General features: G+C 35.8%; 1 protein-coding gene and 1 non-coding gene across 3 annotated transcripts in view; both read left to right on the forward strand.

Annotated features, from left to right (window-relative positions):
* ATRX (ATRX chromatin remodeler) overlaps positions 1-22,040 on the forward strand; it is a 155,170-nt gene that overhangs the window by 21,769 nt on the left and 111,361 nt on the right. For both annotated transcript variants that reach the window (XM_037511634.2, XM_054695664.1), the window contains exons 6-10: positions 5,511-5,644; positions 6,078-6,254; positions 8,595-8,688; positions 15,302-15,404; positions 17,518-17,733. In XM_037511634.2, coding sequence (XP_037367531.2) covers positions 5,511-5,644; positions 6,078-6,254; positions 8,595-8,688; positions 15,302-15,404; positions 17,518-17,733 — 724 coding nt within the window. The remainder of the gene's footprint in view (positions 1-5,510; positions 5,645-6,077; positions 6,255-8,594; positions 8,689-15,301; positions 15,405-17,517; positions 17,734-22,040) is intronic.
* Positions 17,858-17,960, forward strand: LOC119246806 (U6 spliceosomal RNA). Its single transcript, XR_005125561.1, has one exon. It is a non-coding gene; the product is annotated as a U6 spliceosomal RNA (small nuclear RNA).

The following is a 22,040-nucleotide window of genomic DNA, read 5'->3' on the forward strand; positions in this document are numbered from 1 at the left end:
TTAAAAAAGAAACTTGGCATTTTGATTCATCAGTTTACCTAACAGCAAGAATTGGTTACTTTTCCTCTCTGAGTGCTTAAACAAGAGACATTACTCATTTCTTCTCTAGATAGGCTCAGAATAACTAAAGGTTTATTTTGACTTTCTCTCACATTCTTTTTCCTGATTGCTTATTCAGCTTTACATTGTTGGCCTCAAGGTTTATTTTACTTTTGCCTTTTTTTTTTAGTCAATGGTGTAAGGTTTCACAAGGGCTGCTGTCTTAGTATTCTTTATGTGATTGAGAAGGCTTAGCTTGTTTGGGCTTTGGGGTCCTATTATTTATTCTCTCATTCACCAGTTTCTATCATTGTTTTTAGGTACTCCACCACCGCTCCCCCTGCTCCCTTCTGTATTGTTTTGCTTTCTCCCCCTCTCCCTTCCCTCCAGTAAAATGGAGGAGTGACTCCTTTACTTGCAGCTATGCCAGGTTTTGTGTCACAGCCTGGACCTCTAATACTTCTGATGGAGTTGTGACTGCTTTTGGATACTACTCCTGCCCCAATATGTAATATTGAGCATTGAGATACCAGAGGCAGCACCTTGTGATCTGGATGATATTCTCAGAGGCTTCTTGGAAAGTTTCAAGAAAGGAAACAGACTCAACTAGGGATCATGATTATACATCTGTCACATGCATACCAGTGTGGATTCAGCCAAGACCTCCAAAATGATGCTTTAGCCAGCCCTAGCTTGTTCTCAAGTGATGATATCCTTGAAGTCTCCATGACCCGAGACTCAAAAAAGAGTTAAAGTAGTGGAGTTTCCCTTAAAAGCATCTCAAAGCAGGCTTTGTTGATGGGACACATTTTACAAACATGTTTGCTGAGTGCTCAGGTTGAAGATCTGTCTTGGGCCCTTCAAATTAAGTTCTGATTTTAAAGTGTAGGTTATGTAATAGACTGTGTTTATGATATAGTGTGTGTTTAGAATATTGTGCCTGAGCCATCAGTCATAATTTATGCAAAATGATTTAACCTTATTCTCTTTTGGACTTAATGTACTTGACTATACATTAGATTTTCCTTGGGTGAAAAAGTATTCGTGGGCAAATCTAAAACATCTTAGTAAGGTAAATTTCAGGGAGTCTTCCTTCACTCTGTGTATAACTTTCAAGCTGGAGAAAAAAGATAATTTTCTGAAGTTTTGTATTTTTTCCACTTCTAAAGTAACTGTGATTATTCTATAGTTTATGGTCTTAATTGAAGGTTGTTGATAAATTATATAGTTGTGCCTTTCATTTTTCATGATTTATTACAGTAGTCTCCCCTTATTTTTACTTTAGCTTTCTGTGGTTTCAGTTACCCATGGCCAGCCATAGTCCATGTATAAGATATTTTGAGGGAGAGAGACCACATTCACATAACTTACTACAATATACAATTACTGTATATTGTATACAATTACTGTATATTGTTAGTTTTATTAGTTATTGTTGTTAATCTCTTACTGTGCCTAATTTATAAATTTAACTATTATGTGTATGTACAATAAAAAACATGGTATATATAGGGTTTAGTGATTTATCTGTGATTATCTGTGATTATCTTATCTGTGATTACATGCATCAGCTGGGTGTCTTGGAATTATCCCCCTCAGATTAGGAGAGGCTACTGTATATGATTTATTGGTTGATATAGAATTGTATCTTACTATCTTTTGTGTATCATGTCTCTGTTTCTACATGACAATTTAGATCTTGGGTATGAATTAGGTAGGTTTTCATAGTTGACCTCTTGTGTAGTAGACATTCTGAGAAGTCTTTTTTTAAAGAAAAAAAAGTTAGGTGGTTTACTGCAATTAACCACCAAGTCTTAACAAGTAATAGGAAATTTAACACTGTTTTGAACATGTAAATACAAAACTTAAATGAGATGGTTGAACTAACTGTTAGAGTAACTAAATCAATAATTGTATTTTTCTTGGCTATTATTGCACCACCCATGTGGTGATAAAAGATATCCTGTGACTCCAACTGAACTGATTTTCTATTTCTAAACTGGTATCTCATGCTTCACATTTCTCTCTCTCTCTCTCTCTCTCTCTCTCTCTCTCTCTCTCTCTCTCTCTCTCTCTCTCTCTCTCCCTCTCTTTCTCTCTCCTCCGTTCATTCATTGCAAAAAACTGATTTCACCCAGGTGGTTTGAGAAAGTTTTTCCTTGTCCATTGCAAATGACAATGTAGTGTGTATTAGGTTCATTTTAGAGATTTTTCCCAGAAAGAGGCTTTTTTTCCTTTTTAAAGATTTATTTATTTATTCATACAAGCACTGGGCACAGTCAGAAGTGCGGGAGGGTGAGAGAATTCACCAGAGACAGAGCGGAGAGCAGAACAGGCAGACTGACTGATGAAGTACACTGCTGAGGGGTGCAGCGGGCAGCAAGAGAGGTCTGCGCGCCATGTGGGGTCCTCGCCCAGTGGCCGGGGATCAAACCGATGCTGCGGAGGCTGTGGGCAGCTTCACAACCCAGTGCTCGACCGCTGCGCCACCGGGAAGGCCTCAGAAAGACACTTTTATTCAATTTCAAGAACTACCCTTTTTTTTTTAAAACTGTTTCTTGATTGTAGAGGGTATGTTGAAATATTCTTTGTTTTATAAAAATGTGAAAGTAAATGATATTTAGGTTTGAATTTCTTTCTTGGCAAAATGAAAAGTTAACATCTCTATGAAAGTCACCATTTTAAAGTTTACTCTCGGCAATCCAAAACAACAAACTGCTAATTTAGAAATATAAGTACAGTGCTTTATAGCTCAACTCCAGTAGTATTTAAATTGGAGTGACCTAATCTCTATTGAATACTAATCAGGACAGAAGCCCTCAGAAAAGCAAGCTAATTTGTTTGTTTATTTATTTTTATTTATCATTGTACAATTTTGTACAATGTTTGATTTCTCCTCTCAGGTGTTGTTCCAATAAAATTACCACCACCAAGACACCCATGAGCCATCTCCATAGACTCTTGTGCTCTCCCCTCTGTTTTGATCCCTTTCCCTCCACCTCCCCTGATGAATGTCTCCAATTTATAGTTTTGACTGCTAGTTTTGTCCTACCCCCCGCCATACCTTGCATGGTTTCCCTATGTTCTCCTATAAGTGAAACCATCTGTTATTTTTCTTTTTCCTTCTGATTTATTTCACTAAGCATAATCCCTTCCAGCTCCATTCATGTTGCTGTGAATGGCATAAGTTTATCCTTTTTGATCCACAAGTAGTATTCCATTGTGTGTATATACCACATCTTCTTGATCTAGTCATCTGTTTTTGGGCATTTAGGTTGTTTCCATATTTCAGCTATTGTAAATAGTGCTGAAGTGAACACATGAGTGCAAGTATCCTTTTGAATTAATGTTTTTGTGTCCTTTGGGTAGATTCCTAGGAGTGGAATTGCTGGGTCATATGATCGATCCATTTTTAGCAATTTGAGGGTCCTCCATAAAGCTTTCCATAGTGGTTGGACCAGTTTGCATTCCCACCAGCAGTGTAAGAGGATTCCTTTTTCTCCACATCCTCGCTAGCATTTGTTGTTGTTGGCTTTTTTTTTTTTTTAATGTGGGCCATTCTTACTGGTGTGTTGTGATACCTCATTGTGATTTTCACTTGTATTTCCCTGATTATAAGTGATGTTGAACATTTTTTCATGTGCCTGTTGGCCATCTGCATTTCCTCTTTAGAGAAGTGTCATTTTAGCTCTTCTGCCTACTTTTTGACTGAATTCTTTATTTTGTTTCTGTTGAGTTATATAAGCTCTTTGTAGACCTTTGATATCAATCCCTTATCAGTTTTGTGGAGCACAAATATTTTCTGCCAATCTGTGGGGTGTCTCTTCATAAAGCAAGTTTATTTGTGTTTTCCCTAGCAATTGGTAATTCTTGTGTTTTCTTAAATATTTCTGGTATTTCTGCTTAGAGGAAAAAGAACCAAAAGACACATAATAAACATTTGTGGAAGTTATTACCTATTTTGTTCTAGTCTGTTCAAAAATCTTTGTTGTATATCATTGAAAATATTTAATAAGTAGCAATTAACAATCTACCTTTCAAATAAAATAGAGAATGCTTTTGCATGCATTAACATCTCTTACCATTCAATGAATTTTGGGTAGAAATGTGAATACATGACAAGAAAGACAAAGAGAGGTTTCAATTTCCAAAATGACAAAAGTCCCCTAATTTCAAGTTTTTGAATGAGCTAGAGATTCTATCTTTAATGCAGAGTAGATATTTATTCTGTAGGTGGTAATTCATGGAAAACTTAAACTCATGCCACCTTTTGAACTTCTCTATAAGGTAATCATTTGTTACTGTGATTTTTGAATTTATAGCTATAAGACACCCAGACATGTAAAAAACACCTCATCTTGCACAATTGCTGTTTTATTGCTTTTATCTTTGATTTTCAGATATAAGTGCAAACATGGAAATTAATTAGAAATAAATTTTATTTCAACATATCGTCTTAGTTAAAGAAGTTCTTTCTCATGTTTTTTATTAGCAGTCGATTCTTTCATTAGCAAATTGCTATTTAAGGAGCATGTTGAGAAATTTTGTTTTGAATGAATGGGCACTATCTGCTTTTTTAAACAGTTGAAGACATTTGTGTTCTTTTGCCATGTGTCCAATTAATAACACTCATATCCCTTGTCTTCACTGCCCTAGCTTGAATATTATTGGAGTTTTTCATTGCTTCAATACATAATATTTGATGTATGCTTTTATCTGGCTAACAGAACTTATGAAGTAAATGGAAACCTTCAGGGCTAAAAATATCCACTGGTTTGAAGCACTTTTTTTCCCCCTTAGAAAAATTGATGTGTAGGCCAAAGGTGTGGGAGAGTTAAGAGTATTCACCAGAGACAGAGTGGGGAGCAGAACAGGCATATTTTAGTGAAATACACTGCTAAAGGGAGCGATGGGTGAGACAGGAGAGGTTTGCTGCACCATATGTGGGTTAGATCCCTGGCCAGGGATCAAACTCAGGTGACAGTGGTGATTGCACTGAGACTTAACTCCTAGAACACCGGGGAGGCCAAGGCATTGTTTCATAATAAGGTGGTTTATTACATACTGATTTTCTAACAGTATGTTTGCTGTTGAATAAATTTTTTTAAGAAGTGTTTTTTCTTAGGATGCCATTTGTCTGAATAAGTTGATTTGCTTTTGTGAGTCTTTCTGACATTGTAGTTGTTTGTTGATGGCAGCAGAGCAAGTATAGGATTGGAGCATCACCCAGCATGAAATTATAGTTGGCCAAAATAGTAGAAATGTCCTGTGATTTTTCAATACATAGTATAGGGAAAAATTAGTGCTATAAATATTTCTAAAAGTTTTAGTTGTAGCTTTCATTAAAACATGGTTTTGACAGTCTTTTATTAACAATATAAAATCTATTGACATCTGTTTTGATACAGATAATTGTTTTTTGTTTCTAATTTGTTATACTTGACAATTTTTATTGTCTTTTTATGTCAAAGAATTGCCAAGAAGATGCTCTTAGAAGAAATTAAAGCCAATCTTTCCTCTGATGAAGATGGATCTTCAGATGATGAACCAGAAGAAGGGAAAAAAAGAACTGAAAAACACAATGAAGAAAACCTGAGAGATGAGGGTGAGATTCCCAAAGAGAAGTATAAGATATCATAATTTGGTTCTTTGACCAGTTCAGTCTTTTAAGACTGACCATAAAATCTATTAGTGTATACATTTGAAGCTGTTTAAAACTTTGCTACCTTTACTCTCTTTGAGTATCTGGTAATAATTGTTTGTTTTGTCAGTCACTGCCATAAAAAAGAGGATGTTGGGACAGAATATTATTTATATTTTTAGAAGTCTACATATGTATATTGGTGATTTTAATCTGTTTAATAATAGTAATGGATCATGTCTGATGTATATTGCCTTATGTCACCAATGTTACCTAGTAAATACTCAGTTCTGATCTGTTCCATAAATCATAATAATTGTCAACAAACAAAATAGGTTTACAAAACTTTTTGAAGAAAAGTAACTTAAGGTTTTATAGATATATTTTCTCCATTTAGATGCAAAAAATCAAGTCAATTCTGAATCAGATTCTGATTCTGAAGAATCTAAGAAGCCAAGATACAGACATAGGCTTTTGAGGCACAAATTAACTGTGAGTGATGGAGAATCTGGAGAAGAAAAAAAGACAAAGTCTAAAGAGCACAAAGAAGCCAAAGGTAGAAACAGAAGGAAGGGTAAGACATTTTAATTGTGAATATAAGGAACATGCTAGTTATATAAACTAGTTTTAAGTAATAAAGCTGAAGTGTATCTGCTACAATAGTTGACCTCTGATAGTGAATATAAACATAATGGCAATAACTGTTCTCTTACACAAGGGTGAGAGAATTTGGAATGGAAAGATAATCCAGAAAATTGGTGATGACACAGTGAATATTTTTATACTGTAATAGTCATATATCTTTAGATTGAAAATAAATAAATAATGGTAATAAATAAAATATACTTACTCACTATGTAGAAAATATAAGATTGCCCATAACTACAGGAAGAAATAATGCTTGCCTAAGGAAGATGTAGTTTAAATTATGCAGTTAATTCAGGTAGATTAATGCAAATGTGTGTGTAAAACTTATGTAGTCAGATTACGTTTTCATTACATTAAAAATCTGAATTCTTCCACATTGAGTGGTTACATATTTCTAGCATTTTTGTAAACACTGAGGGAATAAAAAATGAATAAGCAGATCACTTTTTGAATGGTGGTTTTCAGCCTGGGTGCACATATGGATCACTTGAGGGATTTTAAAATATACCTATGACAGGGACCAGTCACAAGCCATTTAAAGCGTAATTGATGGGGGTCAAACCTAAGTATGTTTGAACAGTGTCTCAGTGATTCTGATATGTAGGTAGGCTTGGCAGTCACTGCCTTAATAATATCTTGTTATTAATATTATTAGAAACTATAATGCAATAAAGGATGTCTTATATTGCAGAGGTATTGCTATACTGTAGCAGAAAAGACGATTTCTTTAGCTTCCTGGAGGATGGGAGTTATTCACAGAGAAGATTTCATAGAGGTTAGGAGTTTAACCAAGCAGACTAGGTTGTAAGTGGGGAATAGGTGGGTATGGAGATTTATAATACACATAGGGGAAAAAAATTAAAACCTCTGCCAAATGTTTGCACATGGTAATGGAGGGAGTACAGTTATTGTGGTAGGGATGTAATCAATGTGATATATAGCTGGACTATAGAGGGAGGGAAAGGAATAATAGAAAATGACACTATGCTTATAAGACAGAGACTAGAGGCTCTTGTCAACCTGTTTTTCAAATTGGAGTACTTGACAGTGAACACTTGGGTACATGAGGGTATAAACACGGTACATCTCTTTTGTGTGTTTATTTTACTTGGGAGTTGGGAGAGACATATTAACTAATCACATATACTTTGACCAGTTAAATATGAAATTTGCCTGAGAATTTTGGCTAGCAAAAAGTTCAAAGATATTTTGCTTGTTAGGGGTAGATTCTGAACACTTTACTACCTAACTCCAGGAGGGCAGATGAACTCTTCTTTCCCATTAGGAGTAGAAAAGCATTTTTTTGAACTATCTGAGAAGTATAGTGGGCTCTATAGATTGGAGAACCATTGAAAAGTTCATTTTTTGGTTCAAATTTTCCCAGCTTTCACTATTGGGAGTTTCTTTAACTTGCATCATGTCCTGTGACATGATCATTTTTTTGAGCACTCTTCACTTACTGGCATTATAAGATAGTCCAAGCCCATGTTGTATTTTCCTTGCCCGACTTCCTCTGGCCAGAATGATGGGTATTCTGAGATTTTAGTTGCCTGCCTTGTAGTGGCAATTTTGGTATAGAGAAATAAAATTTTGGACAGAAAAATAAAATTAGAGTCACCTAAGATTCTTGTAATATGCTGGGACTTGGCCCATTTTTCCTAGGATTGCAGTTAGAAATAGGGTTCTTTAATTTCAAAACCAGGAAAGGGGGAAAAAAAAAAGGCCATGACTCTTAAGGCTTTTTCCCCAAACTCTCCAGTTTAATAGGGTCATTATTCAAGTTTTGATTTCGTCTCCATTCTGCCTGTTACTGTTTCCTTTTGAGAGTCCTTAAGTCATTTCTTTATTGGTTCTTAGTTTTTACTTGTCCTACATAGCAGAGAGAGTCTGTAATTGCCATTATTCCATCTTGGCCAGCCTACTTTGCTTGTTTTGAATAAACAATTCATTTCAGTATGTTTACTTTAGATAATTACTAATGGTTTTATTGACAATTAAATTCTCATTTTGATAATTCATACAGTTAACTTATATTTTATTGTAGAACTTTAGTTTCATAATAATGCAAATACAGTTGAATTATATTGAGCACCATATGAATCATTAAATGTTCTAATCTGATCTGTACATTTAAGTGTATAATGTTCATTAATGTGCATTTAACAGATATTCATCTCACAGTGTTCTAAGTTTTAATATGAAGTTATTGACTAGTTAAGTACTTTGCATTTCTTTTGGAACTTATTTAATTATTTTTTTATTCAAGTGAGCAGTGAAGATTCTGAAGATTCTGATTTTCAGGAATCAGGAGTTAGTGAAGAAGTTAGTGAATCTGAAGATGAACAGCGGCCCAGAACAAGGTAAATATATTGTTTTTTCAAAAATTTTAGGAATTAGCCTGAATAACCCAATTTCATTTGTAGAATCGTCTGTGCACTAATAATGTTAAATTTAATATTTTGATTTGAAATGAGTAGTTTCAGATCAAAAATCAGTAATTTAAAAATGATATATAAACATTTCAGTAAATTATGTGTCTTAAATAGATGGAATTTCAGTGTGCAAAAACTATCATTTTTGGTTTGTGTTGGGTTAAGTTTTAGTGTAAGTAGATAAGAGTCCTTGTAGACAGACTACTTCATCTAACTTCTGGCATTATTGCTTTCTACTTGTATGAATACTTTGTCTTCACTCACCTATGAAATTGGGGGTTACAGTAGCACTCATATTACTGATTATTATGAGCATGAAAGGAGATGGTGCATGTAAAGGGCTTCTCACAATGCCTACTTGGCAAATAGAAAGTGCTCCATGAATGTGAATTATTGTTCTTAGTAGTACTGTTATTATATTAAGATGAGTTTATTTTCTCAATATGCATAGCTACGATGAAGATTACTATTTAAAATTTTATTTCCTTGTTAGCATATCTTAGATAATACAGACCATTTTAGAATTTTTTTTTATTTTCTCCTGTATATTGTGATCCTTCTAAGTTTATAGTTTATCAGATGTCAATCTTTTGGTATTTGTGTGTGTATGTTTGTCTCTACTTACAAATTTTAAAACAGTTGAGATTTTTCTTTTAGATTAGTACTTAGCAGGTTGTCCTGAGAGTATAGCAACATATTGTACTTTAGGGGAAATAGAAAATAATGATAGGGTATAATGAAAATTGAAAGACTGATACATATCTCATATAACACAAATTTTACCATTTAAGTGTAAAAATACAGAGGTTTCAAAAATATTTACAGAGGGCCTCCCCTGGTGGTGCAGCAGTTGAGCGCTAGGCTGCGAAGCTGCCCACAGCCTCTGAGGTGCTGGATCGATCCCCGGCCGCCGGCGAGGGTTCCACATGGCGCGCAGATCTCTCCTGCCATGCCCACTGCTCCCCTCAGCTCTGTATTTCGTCAATCTACCTGTTCTGTTCCCCGCTGTGGTGAATTCTCTCACCCTCCTGCGCTTCTGACTGAACCCAGTGCTTGCATAAATAAATAAATCTTTAAAATACAGAGCTTTGAAGTATTGCCACTATCTTAATTTTAGAATATTTCCATCATCTCAAAAAGAAGCCCTATACTCTGATTCTCCATTCTTCTTGCTTCCATCCCCTAGTAAAACTAGTCTACTTTCTTTGTGTATGGATTTGCTTGTTCTGCATATTTCATATGAATGGATCCATACATGTTTTTTTTTTTTATGAATGGATTCTTAGTATAATATTTTCAAGGTTAATCCATGCTGTAGTTTGTATCAGTACTTTATTCATCTTTTAAATTACTAATTTTTTAAAGATTTATTTATGTATACAAGAACTGGGGTATCGGCAAAGGTGTGGAGGGTGAGAGGATCCACCAGAGACGTTGGGGAACAGAACATGCAGATTGTCTGAAACACACTGCTGAGTGGAGCAGCAGGCGAGTCAGGAGAGGTCTGCTGCACCATGTGGGTAGCTCCCTGGCTGGGGATCGAACTCGTGCTGCAATGGCTGCAGATAACTTCATACGTTGCGTCTTAACCCCTTGCACCACCAGGGAGACCCTTAAATTATTTTTTAAATAATGGTAAATTGGATGTAATACAAAATTTATCATTGTAACCATTAACTGTACAATTCAGTAGTGTTAAGTATATTCATGTTGTTCTATAACCAATCTCTGTAACTATCTTTATATTACAAAGTTGAAACTCTACACATTAAACAGTAACTCCCCATTCCCCCTTCTCCCAACCCCTAGCAACGACTGTTCTATTTTCTGTCTCTATGAGTTGACCCCTGTAGGTACCTTATAAATGGAGTTATATAGTATTTGTCTTTATGTGACTGGTTTATTTCAGTTAGTATAATGTCTTCAAGTTTTATCCATGTTGCAGCATGGTTTTCCTTTGTAAGGGCGAATAATGTTACATTGTTATGTATATACCACACATATTGCTTAATGGGTGATCTCTTGGGGTGCTTTCACTTTTGGTTATTGTGAATAATACTGCTATGAACATGGGTGTACAAATATCTTTTCAATTTCTTGTTTTAAAATCTTAGGTGGAATTGCTGGGTCATATGGTAATTCTGTGTTTAATGCTTTGAGGAACTGCTACAGTAGTTTCCATAGTTGTGGTTGTACCATTTTACAGTCTCACCAACAGTACATAAGGATTTTACTTTCTCCACATTATCACCAACCCATTTTCAGTTTTGTGTTTTTTTTTTTTTCTTTTTTTAAGGCTATTAACTGAAACAGGGCAATGCCAGTGGAATAGAGGGTCAAAGGATAGTGCCATGGTAGAGGACAAGTAACTGTGAGTTCTCACCTGCATATACAATTGCAGGACCATTCAGGCTCAAGGAACAGCAACAAAAGGGTTTATTTAACAAAGATAAACAAAGAGTTTCTAAGGCAACAAGTGACTGGCTATGTCACCATGGATAGTTCACAGTGTTTGGAAGTTCCAAACAAAAGGCTGCTTGTTGAAGATGGTGCTGTCCCATCAGTGAGTGCCTGGAGCTCATGGCATACCAGCAAGCAGTGGGCCAGGATCCAACTCACAGTAGTAGCTGGAGATTCTCATAGGTGGGGCCTGCTGAGATAACACCATTGCAGCCCACAGCAACAGTCTGAAGCACTGACTGGACAGCATTGGCTGCTGGACCAGACAGCAATGGAAGCAACAGCACCAGAGGCAGTGCCAGGCAATCAAAAGTGCTGGACTTCTCCTAGATGTGATCAGGATACAGTGTGCTGGTCACCTATCATTACTGCCAGACAGTACTGGCCAGTAATACTGACTATCACTGGTTACCAGGAGGCAGTGTTAGAGATACCAGTATTAACAGCTCTTTGTGAGTTGTTGGCCTACACCACCAACAACAGCTCTTTGAGATACCAGGCTGAGGCCTATGGTTCTCCTTTCAGGTGATGTTAGTGGTAGGGCTGGAGACAGGGGAGCATCCAGGTCTCTGCAAAGGTCTTTGGCTTGTTGTCTTTGTTTGGAGATTGGCTGCTGGATGGTTCTTATTCTTTCTTCAGAGGTGAGAAACAGAATTCCTAAGCTGGCTTTCTGCCCTGATTTATATCCTCTTTCAGAATTCCCCACCTTACAAGCCTGATTCATCTGTATCAGCTCGTTCTTATTTTTTGATCCAAATAATGAACCGGGCTTCAACCTGATTGGTTCATTTAGCTTGATCTACAATCAAGTTCTGTGATCTACATTCTGTGATCCAGGCATCAAATATAAAAGGCCCCTGCACAGATCAGACGTACCCCAACCTCAGGGCAGGCCCATGGGCTGGTGAACCAGAGCTGCCTTTAGTGATATCACGGTATCACTCTGCACCTGATACCCTTTCAATGTGGCTGGATGTAACAAAGAAAGGGGGGTGGAGGATGGTGTAGCAGCCCTGGGACATGGGTCTCAGTTTGCTAGGAGCCTGCCATGTTGGTCTGGGACTCTGTGGGCCTCTCTACTGCCTGGAGTTTCCCTAGTGAGGCCCCATGATCCTACCTGCATCCATGAACCAGTTGCTGAGGAGCTTGCTGTGGCCTACTCTGCAAGAGTTTGCTCCAGCAAGGGCAACCTTGCCACTTCTGCTCCAGTGAGTCTGCATGTCCTGGGGTGGCATGACAGGGGAACCACTGCCAGCCAATGCCTCTGCCAGCAGCCTGAGTCCCAGTGGGCCTGCTGGTGGCAGGCGTAAAATGCTCACCACCTGTTAACTGCCTGCTGCTGGTTGGACCACCTGCAAGTATCTTGCTTCTGATGGCGGGTATTGGGTCCCTGAGGAGGAGCGGGGTGGGGGAGGATGAAGGTACAGTTGGACTCAAGCCTGGCCTACTGCGGTGGGCATCTGAGTAGCTGTCCTGCAGCCTTCTGTGCAGCTGGCGAGAAACTACCACTGCTGCCACCATTTCACAAGTAGCTAATAATGTTGAGCATTTTTTCATGTGTCTGTTGGATATCTTATTTGGAGAAATGTCTGTCATAATTTTTCTAGTTTTTAATTGGGCTATCTTTTTATTGTTAATTTGTCATAATATATTTTGGGTGGATGCAAGACCTGTTTCAGATGTATAATTTGCAAACATGTTCTCCCACTCTGTTGGTTCTTTAAATTTTCTTGACAGTATCCATTCATGCACCTAAGGTTTTAATTTTGATGAACTCCAGTCTGTCTATTTCTTTGGTTGGTTGTGCTTTCAGTTAGCATATTTAAGAATCTATTGCCTAATTCAACATTACAAAGATTTATGGCTATGTTTTCTTCAGTAAGTTTTATAATTTTAGCTCTAAATCTAGGACTGATCTTTCTCTGACCCCTACCCTCTGAACCTTTATGAAATGTTATTTAGGTAAATTTCTAGTTTTGTATTTTTAGATTTTTCTTAATATTTTCTACTGTAGATACTATTGTCATAAAATATTTGCATATTGACACAATAAATTTTTATTGCTACACTTTTTAATATGCACATATATCTGCACGTATGTGTGTATTCATATACTTGTGTGATTATTTGTTCAAACTAACTTTTTTATTTAAAGATTTATTTATTTATTTATTTATTTATTTATTTATTTATTTATTTATTTATTTATATGAGCACTTGGTATAGTCAGAAGCGTGGGAGGGTGAGAGAATTCACCAGAGCCAGAGCAGGGAGCAGAGCAGGCAGACTGACAAAGTACACTGCTGAGGGGAGCAGCGGGCGGCAGGAGAGGTCTGCGCGCCATGTGAGCCTCTTGTCTGGTGGCCGGGGATTGAACTGGCGCTGCTGAGGCTGTGGGAAGCTTTGCAACCCAGCGCTCCACCGCTGTGCCACTGGGGAGGCCCCAAAGTAACTTTTTAGAAGTGACATCTTAGGGTTTAAATTTTACAATTTTAAGACTTGTCATACACGTTTTTCCAGCTGTCCTAACTCAGTTTTTTCTCTCCCTAGCAGAATATAGCAAAATAACCATATTCTCACATTTTACTATAAGACAGTGAGCAATCTGTTAGCTATAACATTTATCTTAAGGGCCCTTTGATCCATTTACAGTTAGGATTTCTGTATAGTGCAAGATAGGGGTCCAGCCAGCTTTGTTTTTTTGGCAGGTAGAGATCCAGTTGTCTTGGCACCATTTCCTGAGATGCTCTTGATTAATGTAACTTTGTGTACCAACTTCTGATTATAGAAATATCCTTCTCCCCCAAAATTATTATCAAAAAATTATGTGACATGATAAGAGGAAAATAGTATCCAACTTTTATAATCTGCTTTTTCAAAAATAATGGGTGCATAATTTTATGAATATTGTTCATTTATGTAAAGGGCTCCATCCTTCTTACTACACACTTGCCAATTTCCCCTCTGATAACGTAAATGTTGATCACTAGATTAATTAAGACTTAACCATTTTGTGGCCAAAAAGCATATGAAAAAATGTTCAACACTCTTATAATCAGGGAAATGCAAATCAAAACCACAATGATATACCACCTTATACCAGTAAGAATGGCACATATCAAAAAAAAACTAGCAACTACAAATGTTGGCAAGGATGTGGTGAAAAAGGAACTCTCCTACACTGCTGCCATGGGAGTGCAAAATGGTCCAGCCACTATGGAGAGTTGTGCGGAGGTTCCTCAGACTACTAAAAATGGAGCTACCATATGACCCAGCAATTCCACTCCTAGGGATTTGCCCAAAGGACACAAAAACATTGATTCAAAAGAATACCCGTACCCCTAAGTTTATTGTAGCACTATTTATAATAGGTAAAACCTGGAAACAACCCAAATGCCCAAAAATAGATGACTGGCTCAAGAAGATGTGGTATACATACACAACGGAATATTACTCAGCAATCAAGAAAAATAAACTCATGCCATTCACAGCAACATGGATGGAGCTAGAAAGGATTATGCTCAGTGAAATAAGTCAGAAGGAGAAAGAAAAATATCGGATGGTTTCACTTATAGCAGGAATATAGGGGGACCAAATAAGGTATCAGGGGTAAAAAAATAACAATACAAAACAAAAACAGAAAGCTATAAACCAGAGACATCCTGCAGGGGAGGGGAAGGGAGAGGAGTCTGAAGGAGGGAGGGAGGTGCACAGGGGACTGTGGTGATGATGTACAGGTGAAATGATGGAAATTCTATGGGACTACACCTGAGAAAAGAAAGCAAACGTTTAAAAATGAACAATGATGTAAAATATATATAAATAAAAATTAAAAAAAGAAATTGACATCCTGGGACTCCACCATTTACAACATGTAGAAGCTCAATAAATTCTTTTCAGCCTCACCCCCCCCCCAAAAAATGACCTAAACATTTTGACCCTAGGGAGTTTTTATCTTTTTGTTTTCCTGTATCTTTTTAAAGAAATGTATACAAAGGTAAAACACTTCTAAAATAGTATGTAATTAGTTTAAGGAAATTCATCATGAAATATTTTATTTTGCATTTTAAATGTTCTTTAGGTCTGCAAAGAAGGCAGAATTAGAAGAAAATCAGCGGAGTTATAAACAGAAAAAGAAAAGACGACGCATTAAGGTTCAAGAAGATTCATCCAGTGAAAACAAGGTAATAATGACATTTACTGTTTGCTTGATCTTCACAGTAGACTAATAAATATGCTATTACCTCTTCTGCATTTTAATAGTTGAATTCTACTCATTTAGTTACCCTCCCATATATATGAAGGGTGACTTATTCAATGTATAAATATGTAGAAGCATTAACATGCTGTCATGTTTTTCCTGTTCCTTAACTAAATGTAATAGAAATTTTAAGCTGTTCAAATTCATTATTTTATATTGTTGGAGCTACAGAATTGATGTTAAGTATTCTATTTTCCTAAGACATAAAACATTATTTTGAATAACTCATGTGAATAAATTTCCTCTAGTAATCTGAATTATTTTTGTATATATAAGCAGGATTATATAAATTATAAGTTCTGTTACCTGCTTTATTTTGTCACCACTATTCTCTTTGGGGAGTCATTACATCTACAATTGGAAAGTGTGTACCCTTTAAACAGTAACTCTCCTTCCCTCTCATCCCCTCCTTAACCCAGCTCCTTGTAAGCTTTATTCTACTTTCTGTGGTTAATTTTTGGCTCCTTATATAAATGGAGTAATTAAATATTTGTCCTTTTGTTTCTGACTTATTTGGCATAATGTGCTGAAAGTTCATCCATGTTGTGCATGTGTCAGAATTTCTTTTTGTTCCCTTTATTTTCAAATTTGTCCAGCTTTTTGATCATAGTATTTAGTCTTTGAATCACTCTTTTTACTGACCATCAGTTGATTTTTCTTTTTAATTTGAACAGATGATTTTCTTGGCTTGTTAGGCATCCTTACCCTACGGATTAATTCCACAACCCTTTTCAATTAAATCTACTTATTTTAAAATCATGTCTTTCATCACACCAATTAAAAAATATTTCTGATGTTCTTGAAAGATTAAGTCATAGGTGGTTAAATTGCTGTAAACTTTTGATTGACTGTCTTTATTTAGTGTTGGTAGTTGGTTTATATTTTGCCTAGGTTTAAAATTGCAAGTTTTATTAGTAATGTATTTAGCCAAAAAAAAAAAGTATGGTCAGAAAATGCTTATTTTCTCCAGATATCAAAGTGTCTTTCTCTTTTAAAACTGGATAATATTCTGTTAATATGTATGCATCACATTGTTTATCCATTCAACAACTAATGCACATTAGGGTTCTTTCCACCTTTGTCTATTTTGAATAATGCTACTGTGAAAATAGTTATACAAAGGTTTGTTTGACTTATTGCTTTGAATTCTTTGAGTTATAATCTGTAAAGTTGAATTACTGGATCATGGTAATTCTGTGTTTAGGAACTATTTTTTTTTTCTTGAACTGTCATCCTGTTTTCCCAAAGCATGAGACCTCCAATTTTTCTGTATCCTTATCAGCACTGGTGAAGTAACATTGGTTTGTAACATTACTTAGTTTTCAAGTATACAACATTATAAGCCAACATTTGTGTATGCTACATTATGTTCACTAAAAGTCTAGTTTCCATTCTTTATCATAAAAATGACCCCTTTCACCCTTGACCCTTTTTACCCCTTCCCTCCCAGTAGCCACTGTTTTGTTCGTGTAGTCTAAAATTTTATTTTGTTTTTGTTCATGAGTTTTGTTTCTTTATCTTTCACATATGAGTGAAAATATTGGACATTTTTATAGCTTCTTCGGAGAAATGTTTGTCAATTCTTTGCTTCATTTTTGTGTTTTTTTTTAAATACTCTCCTTTTTTTAAAGATTTATTTATTTATGCATACAAGAGCTGGGGTGCAGGCCAGAGGTGTGGGGGTTGAGAGGATTCACCAGAGACAGAGTGGGAAACAGAATAGGCAGATCTACTGAAATACACTGCTGAGGGGAGCAGCAGTCGAGGCAGAAGAGGTCTGCTGTGCCATGTGGGTCACCTCCCTGGCTGGCTGGGGATCAAACTCATGCTGCAGTGGCTGCAGATAGTTTCATAGTGCTGAGACTTAACCCCTTGTGCCACCAGGGAGGCCCAGTACTCTTCTTTATTACAAAATACAATTCAAAAAAAAGCGTCAGTGTTTTTCTTCTACCTCTTTTTTGTGTACTAATTATTAGAGTATGAAATGGATGAATCAGACAATGTTGTATTTACTTCTGATTGTTTTAATTTCATAGAGTAATTCTGATGAAGATAAAGAAGATGAGGAGGAGGAAGAGGAGGAAGAAGATGAAAATGATGATTCCAAGTCTCCCGGAAAAGGCAGAAAGAAAATTCGAAAGATACTTAAGGATGATAAACTACGAACAGAAACACAAAATGCTCTTAAGGAAGAGGAAGAAAGGCGAAAACGTATTGCTGAAAGGGAGCGGGAGCGAGAGAAATTGAGAGAGGTAAACCGATTTTTATAATTTTTAAATATATGACTTTTTTATGTTCATAGTGGATTTCTATTTACAGGTGCTTTTCCTTACTAGCAATATTTTATGCAGCCTAAACATTGTCTTTGGATTTCCCTTGCTTCAGTAGCACATATACTAAAATTGGAACGATACAGAAAAGGTTAGCATGTTCACTGTGCAAGGATAACATGCAAATTTGTGAAGCATTTCATATAAAGAAATCTTGAAAGATTACCAAAGTGATTGTGTTTTATCTAGGGTAGAAAAAAATGTTTAAAAGTTTTACTTAAATCCATAAGTACTTCAATAATTTTTTTTAAAGATTTATTTTATTTATACAAGCACTGGGTACAGTCAGAAGCGCAGGAGGGTGAGAGAATTCATGAGAGCCAGAGTGGGGAGCAGAACAGGCAGACTATAGAAATACACTGCTGAGGGGAGCAGTGGGCGCTGCAGGAGAGGTCTGCGCGCCATGTGGGACCCTCGCCGGCGGCTGGGGATCAAACTGGCGCTGCTCAGGCTGTGGGCAGCTTCGCAGCACAGCACTCAACCACTGCACCACCCGGGGAGGCCCAGTACTTCAATATTTTAATAAACTTTTTTTTTGGTGTAAGTTTTTAAGAACATATATAGGTGGTGGGAATATTATACTCTCTTTGTACCCATTATCTAGCTTAAGCATTTACCAACATGTCCTGTGTTATTTGATCTATTCTTTTACCTTTATATTATTTTTGAGGAGTCTCAAATCATATTATTCCATCTATATGTAGTTAAGCATATATTGTGGAAAGAGGAGACCCTATTAAAAAAATTACTGTGGTGCCATTACTAACAATAATTCCATAATACCATCCAATGTCTAGTTAATATTAAAAATTTCTTGCTTTTCCTCACATACTTGTAGGTTTTTTTTTTTTTTTTTAAGAGAGGCATGTTTTTATTTATTTGTTTGTTTGTTTGTTTTTTTGTTCATACATGCACTGGGTACAGTCAGAAGCGTGGGAGGGTGAGAGAATTCACCAGAGCTAGAGGGGAGAGCAGAACAGGCAGAAGGACCGAAGTACACTGCTGAGGGGAGCAGCGGGCGGCAGGAGAGGTCTGCGCGCCATGTGGGACCCTCCTCTGGTGGCCGGGGAGCAGCCGGGGATTGAACCAGCACCGCAGAGGCCGTGGGCAGCTTTGCAACCCAGCGCTCAACCGCTGCACCACCGGGGAGGCCCCATACTTGTGGTTTTAAAAAATCATTGGTCAATCAGGATCCCAAGAAGGCCTGTGTATATGTTATATGTGGCATTTGGATGCTGTGTCTCCTAAGTCTGTTTAAATCTATAGTTTTCCTTTTTGTCTTTCCTTTTTTATATAGAATATTTGCTGAAGAAACCAGATTATTTGTGTAGAATTTACTATATTCTGAACTTTGCTGGTTGCATCCTTGTGATGTATTTACATTGACTCCAGTATGTCCTATAAATGACATTGGATATAGAAGCTTGATTCAGTTCTTATTTTGGCAAAAATACTCATGAGTTGTAATATATACTTCCTCTTCATCTACTTAGAGATACTTTAGGTATAGTTTTATCTTTTTGTGATGTTAATTAGGTTTACTTAAAATTTAAAACAAATAGCATTACATAAATAGATATTAAATTCTTATTTTCTTACTTTGATCCGTGGTAGCATACTTGCATGTACCTCACATAGTTGTAATCTCTGTATATAATAATGCTGTATTTTTCTCTCATATTTAAATGTGTATTAACATATTCCATGTCCTTTTATTTGAGTCATCATATTTCCTAAATAATTTTTTAATTTATGAAATTTAATATATGTGCTTTGGTTGACTAAAATAATTACCTTAAGACTATTTTGAAATTATCACCATCTTCTGTTCTATTCAGACTCTACTCAGGGGTAATGGCTTTTAGTTCTTTTAGCTTTTCTTTGCTTTTAATGGTATGTTTGTGTTGAATATCCTTATAAAATATTTCTTTTCTCACTTTTAGACATTACCATTATTATATCAAACTTATAAATGTAATGCTCTTAAGCTACCCACTAAAGCCAGTTACTTCTTCACATTCTCTCAATATCAATTTATTATATTTATGATTAAATCATAAATCAGTATTCACATGACTATACCTATGTAAATATTCACAGCAAAGCTGTGTGGTGTATATTGCTTCTGCCCCCTCTTTCACTCGCTCACTCTCTCTCTCTCTCTCTCACATACACACGGCTCTCTCTCTCTCTCTCCCTCTCTCTCTCTCTGGTGAGTATATAGACATAGTATATAATGATTACATTTCTTTGTTATATATGTCTTGTTTATTTTTTTTATGGTTAATAAGGTTTTGGGATTTTTCTTTTATTTTCTACATACCTTTGTCATTCATTTCCCCTCTTTCCATGAAATCCTAAAATTCCTCAATAAATAAAATAAGTAATTGATCAGTACCAATTTATTATTTGAACTGTCACTGCTTGAACCTTGTTTTGCTGCTCCAGTCTGACCTATTTTATCTGATTTTACTATTTTGGAAATCCCTTTGTCTATCAATTTTTGGATCACTTATTCCCTAGATCCTTATTTTTCCATGCATCTTGTTTCTAAGAATTTTTGAAGAGCAGTGTTAATTATTGACATAATGGATGAATTTGTCAGTCTGATAGAGCTGACTGTACCTTAAATAAACTTTTAACCAATTCTGCTTTTATTCCACACTTCTCCCTGTTTTTATTAATTGATGCCTCTTTGTCCTGAATCTTCTGAAAAAAAAATAAAATGTGGTACTGCTTATAGGTTTTCTTTTCTATTGGTGCTTAAGTTTTACTATTTTCTTTTGTGTTTGTCATTTGACATTTGTCTTTGTGCCATTAGCTTCATAATTTTGTTGGTATGTCATTACTGGTAGGGTCTTCTTCCTAGTTTTGTACTAGTGGGATTGTAACTATTTTGTTCTCTCATGTTATTGTAGTAAAGAAGTATGTTCAATTCACTATTTTTAGCTACTGGCAATGGTGTAGCTTAAGTAAACTCTCCCTGAGAAATTAAAATAGTTTTATATAGCCATCAGTTATGTATGATATATTTCCCATGTGAAGTTTATGATCAGAGAAATTTGTTAAAAGTGTATTTCTGTGTAGCCATGGCTGCAGTTAGGATGTATAAAACTTTCATAAGCATTTCCTGGTCAGATCTCAACACTGTGTCCCTAGCTGCAGGAAATCACTGATCTAGTTTTTATCACTATAGATTTTGTCTTTTTCAAATTTTAATGTGAATGAAATCATACACTATGTTGTTTTTATATAAGCCTTTTTTCTCAAGATGATAATTTTGAGATTCATCCAGGTTTGTGTGTAGTAGGTAGTTTGTTGTCTTTATGATTAAGTACTATTCTGTTATATGCATAGACCATAATTTATTCACATGTTGATGGACATTTGGGTTATTTTTGGCTATGAATCATGTTAAAAACATTTGTATATAGGTCTCTGTGCATTTTCATTTCTTTTGGAAACGTGTTATTGGGTCCTGTGATATTTGTTCATTGCTGCTATATAGTTGAGCTATTCCTTTTTGTATACTTTGTCTATCCTGCAACCTTGTGATAGTCCCTTACTGATTTCAGGAGGTTTTGTTTTAGTGAATATTTTGTCTGTACCAGATACTTTGCATGCATTACCTTATTTAACCTCCATAACAAGCCTGTGAGTGCTATTTATAATCTTCCCTAATTGGCAAATGGAGATGTTAAGTGTCTTGTTCAAATGGAGGTTATATCTAAATGGCCTGTGCTGTTTCTGTTCTACACATTGTTTCCTGGTATTTGTATATTATTTATAATTTTATGTAAGTGCAGTATAATAGGTAATTTATTATGACTTCTGACTTATTTTACATATGATAATTATACTGTAGTTATGGCTTTAGAAAGTGTCATTTTAAAGAGACATTCTAAAAACATTTACAGATAAAATTACATGGTCTTTTGGGTTTGCTTCAGAATCATTTGTGGAATCTGAAAAGTTGGAGAATGGGTTAGAAGCCATCAGTGAAACAAAACTTGCCATATGTTGATAATTTTTGAAGCTGAATAATGGGTAACAGTGCTCATACTAACAAAAGCTCATGCTTTTGTTTATGTTTGAAAATATCTATAGTGATTGCTAAAGAATCCATTTATTCCTAAAGTTCTAAATAAGAAAAATAGTAACTATAATTTTATTCTTTAAGTATCATAATGTCTATTTTTCAAGTCATGAGTCTTAATTGATTGTCATAG

Source organism: Talpa occidentalis, unplaced genomic scaffold (genome assembly GCF_014898055.3).
Source record: "Talpa occidentalis isolate TD23 unplaced genomic scaffold, MPIMG_talOcc4v2.1 talOcc4.15, whole genome shotgun sequence".
Classification (NCBI taxonomy): Eukaryota; Metazoa; Chordata; class Mammalia; order Eulipotyphla; family Talpidae; genus Talpa; species Talpa occidentalis.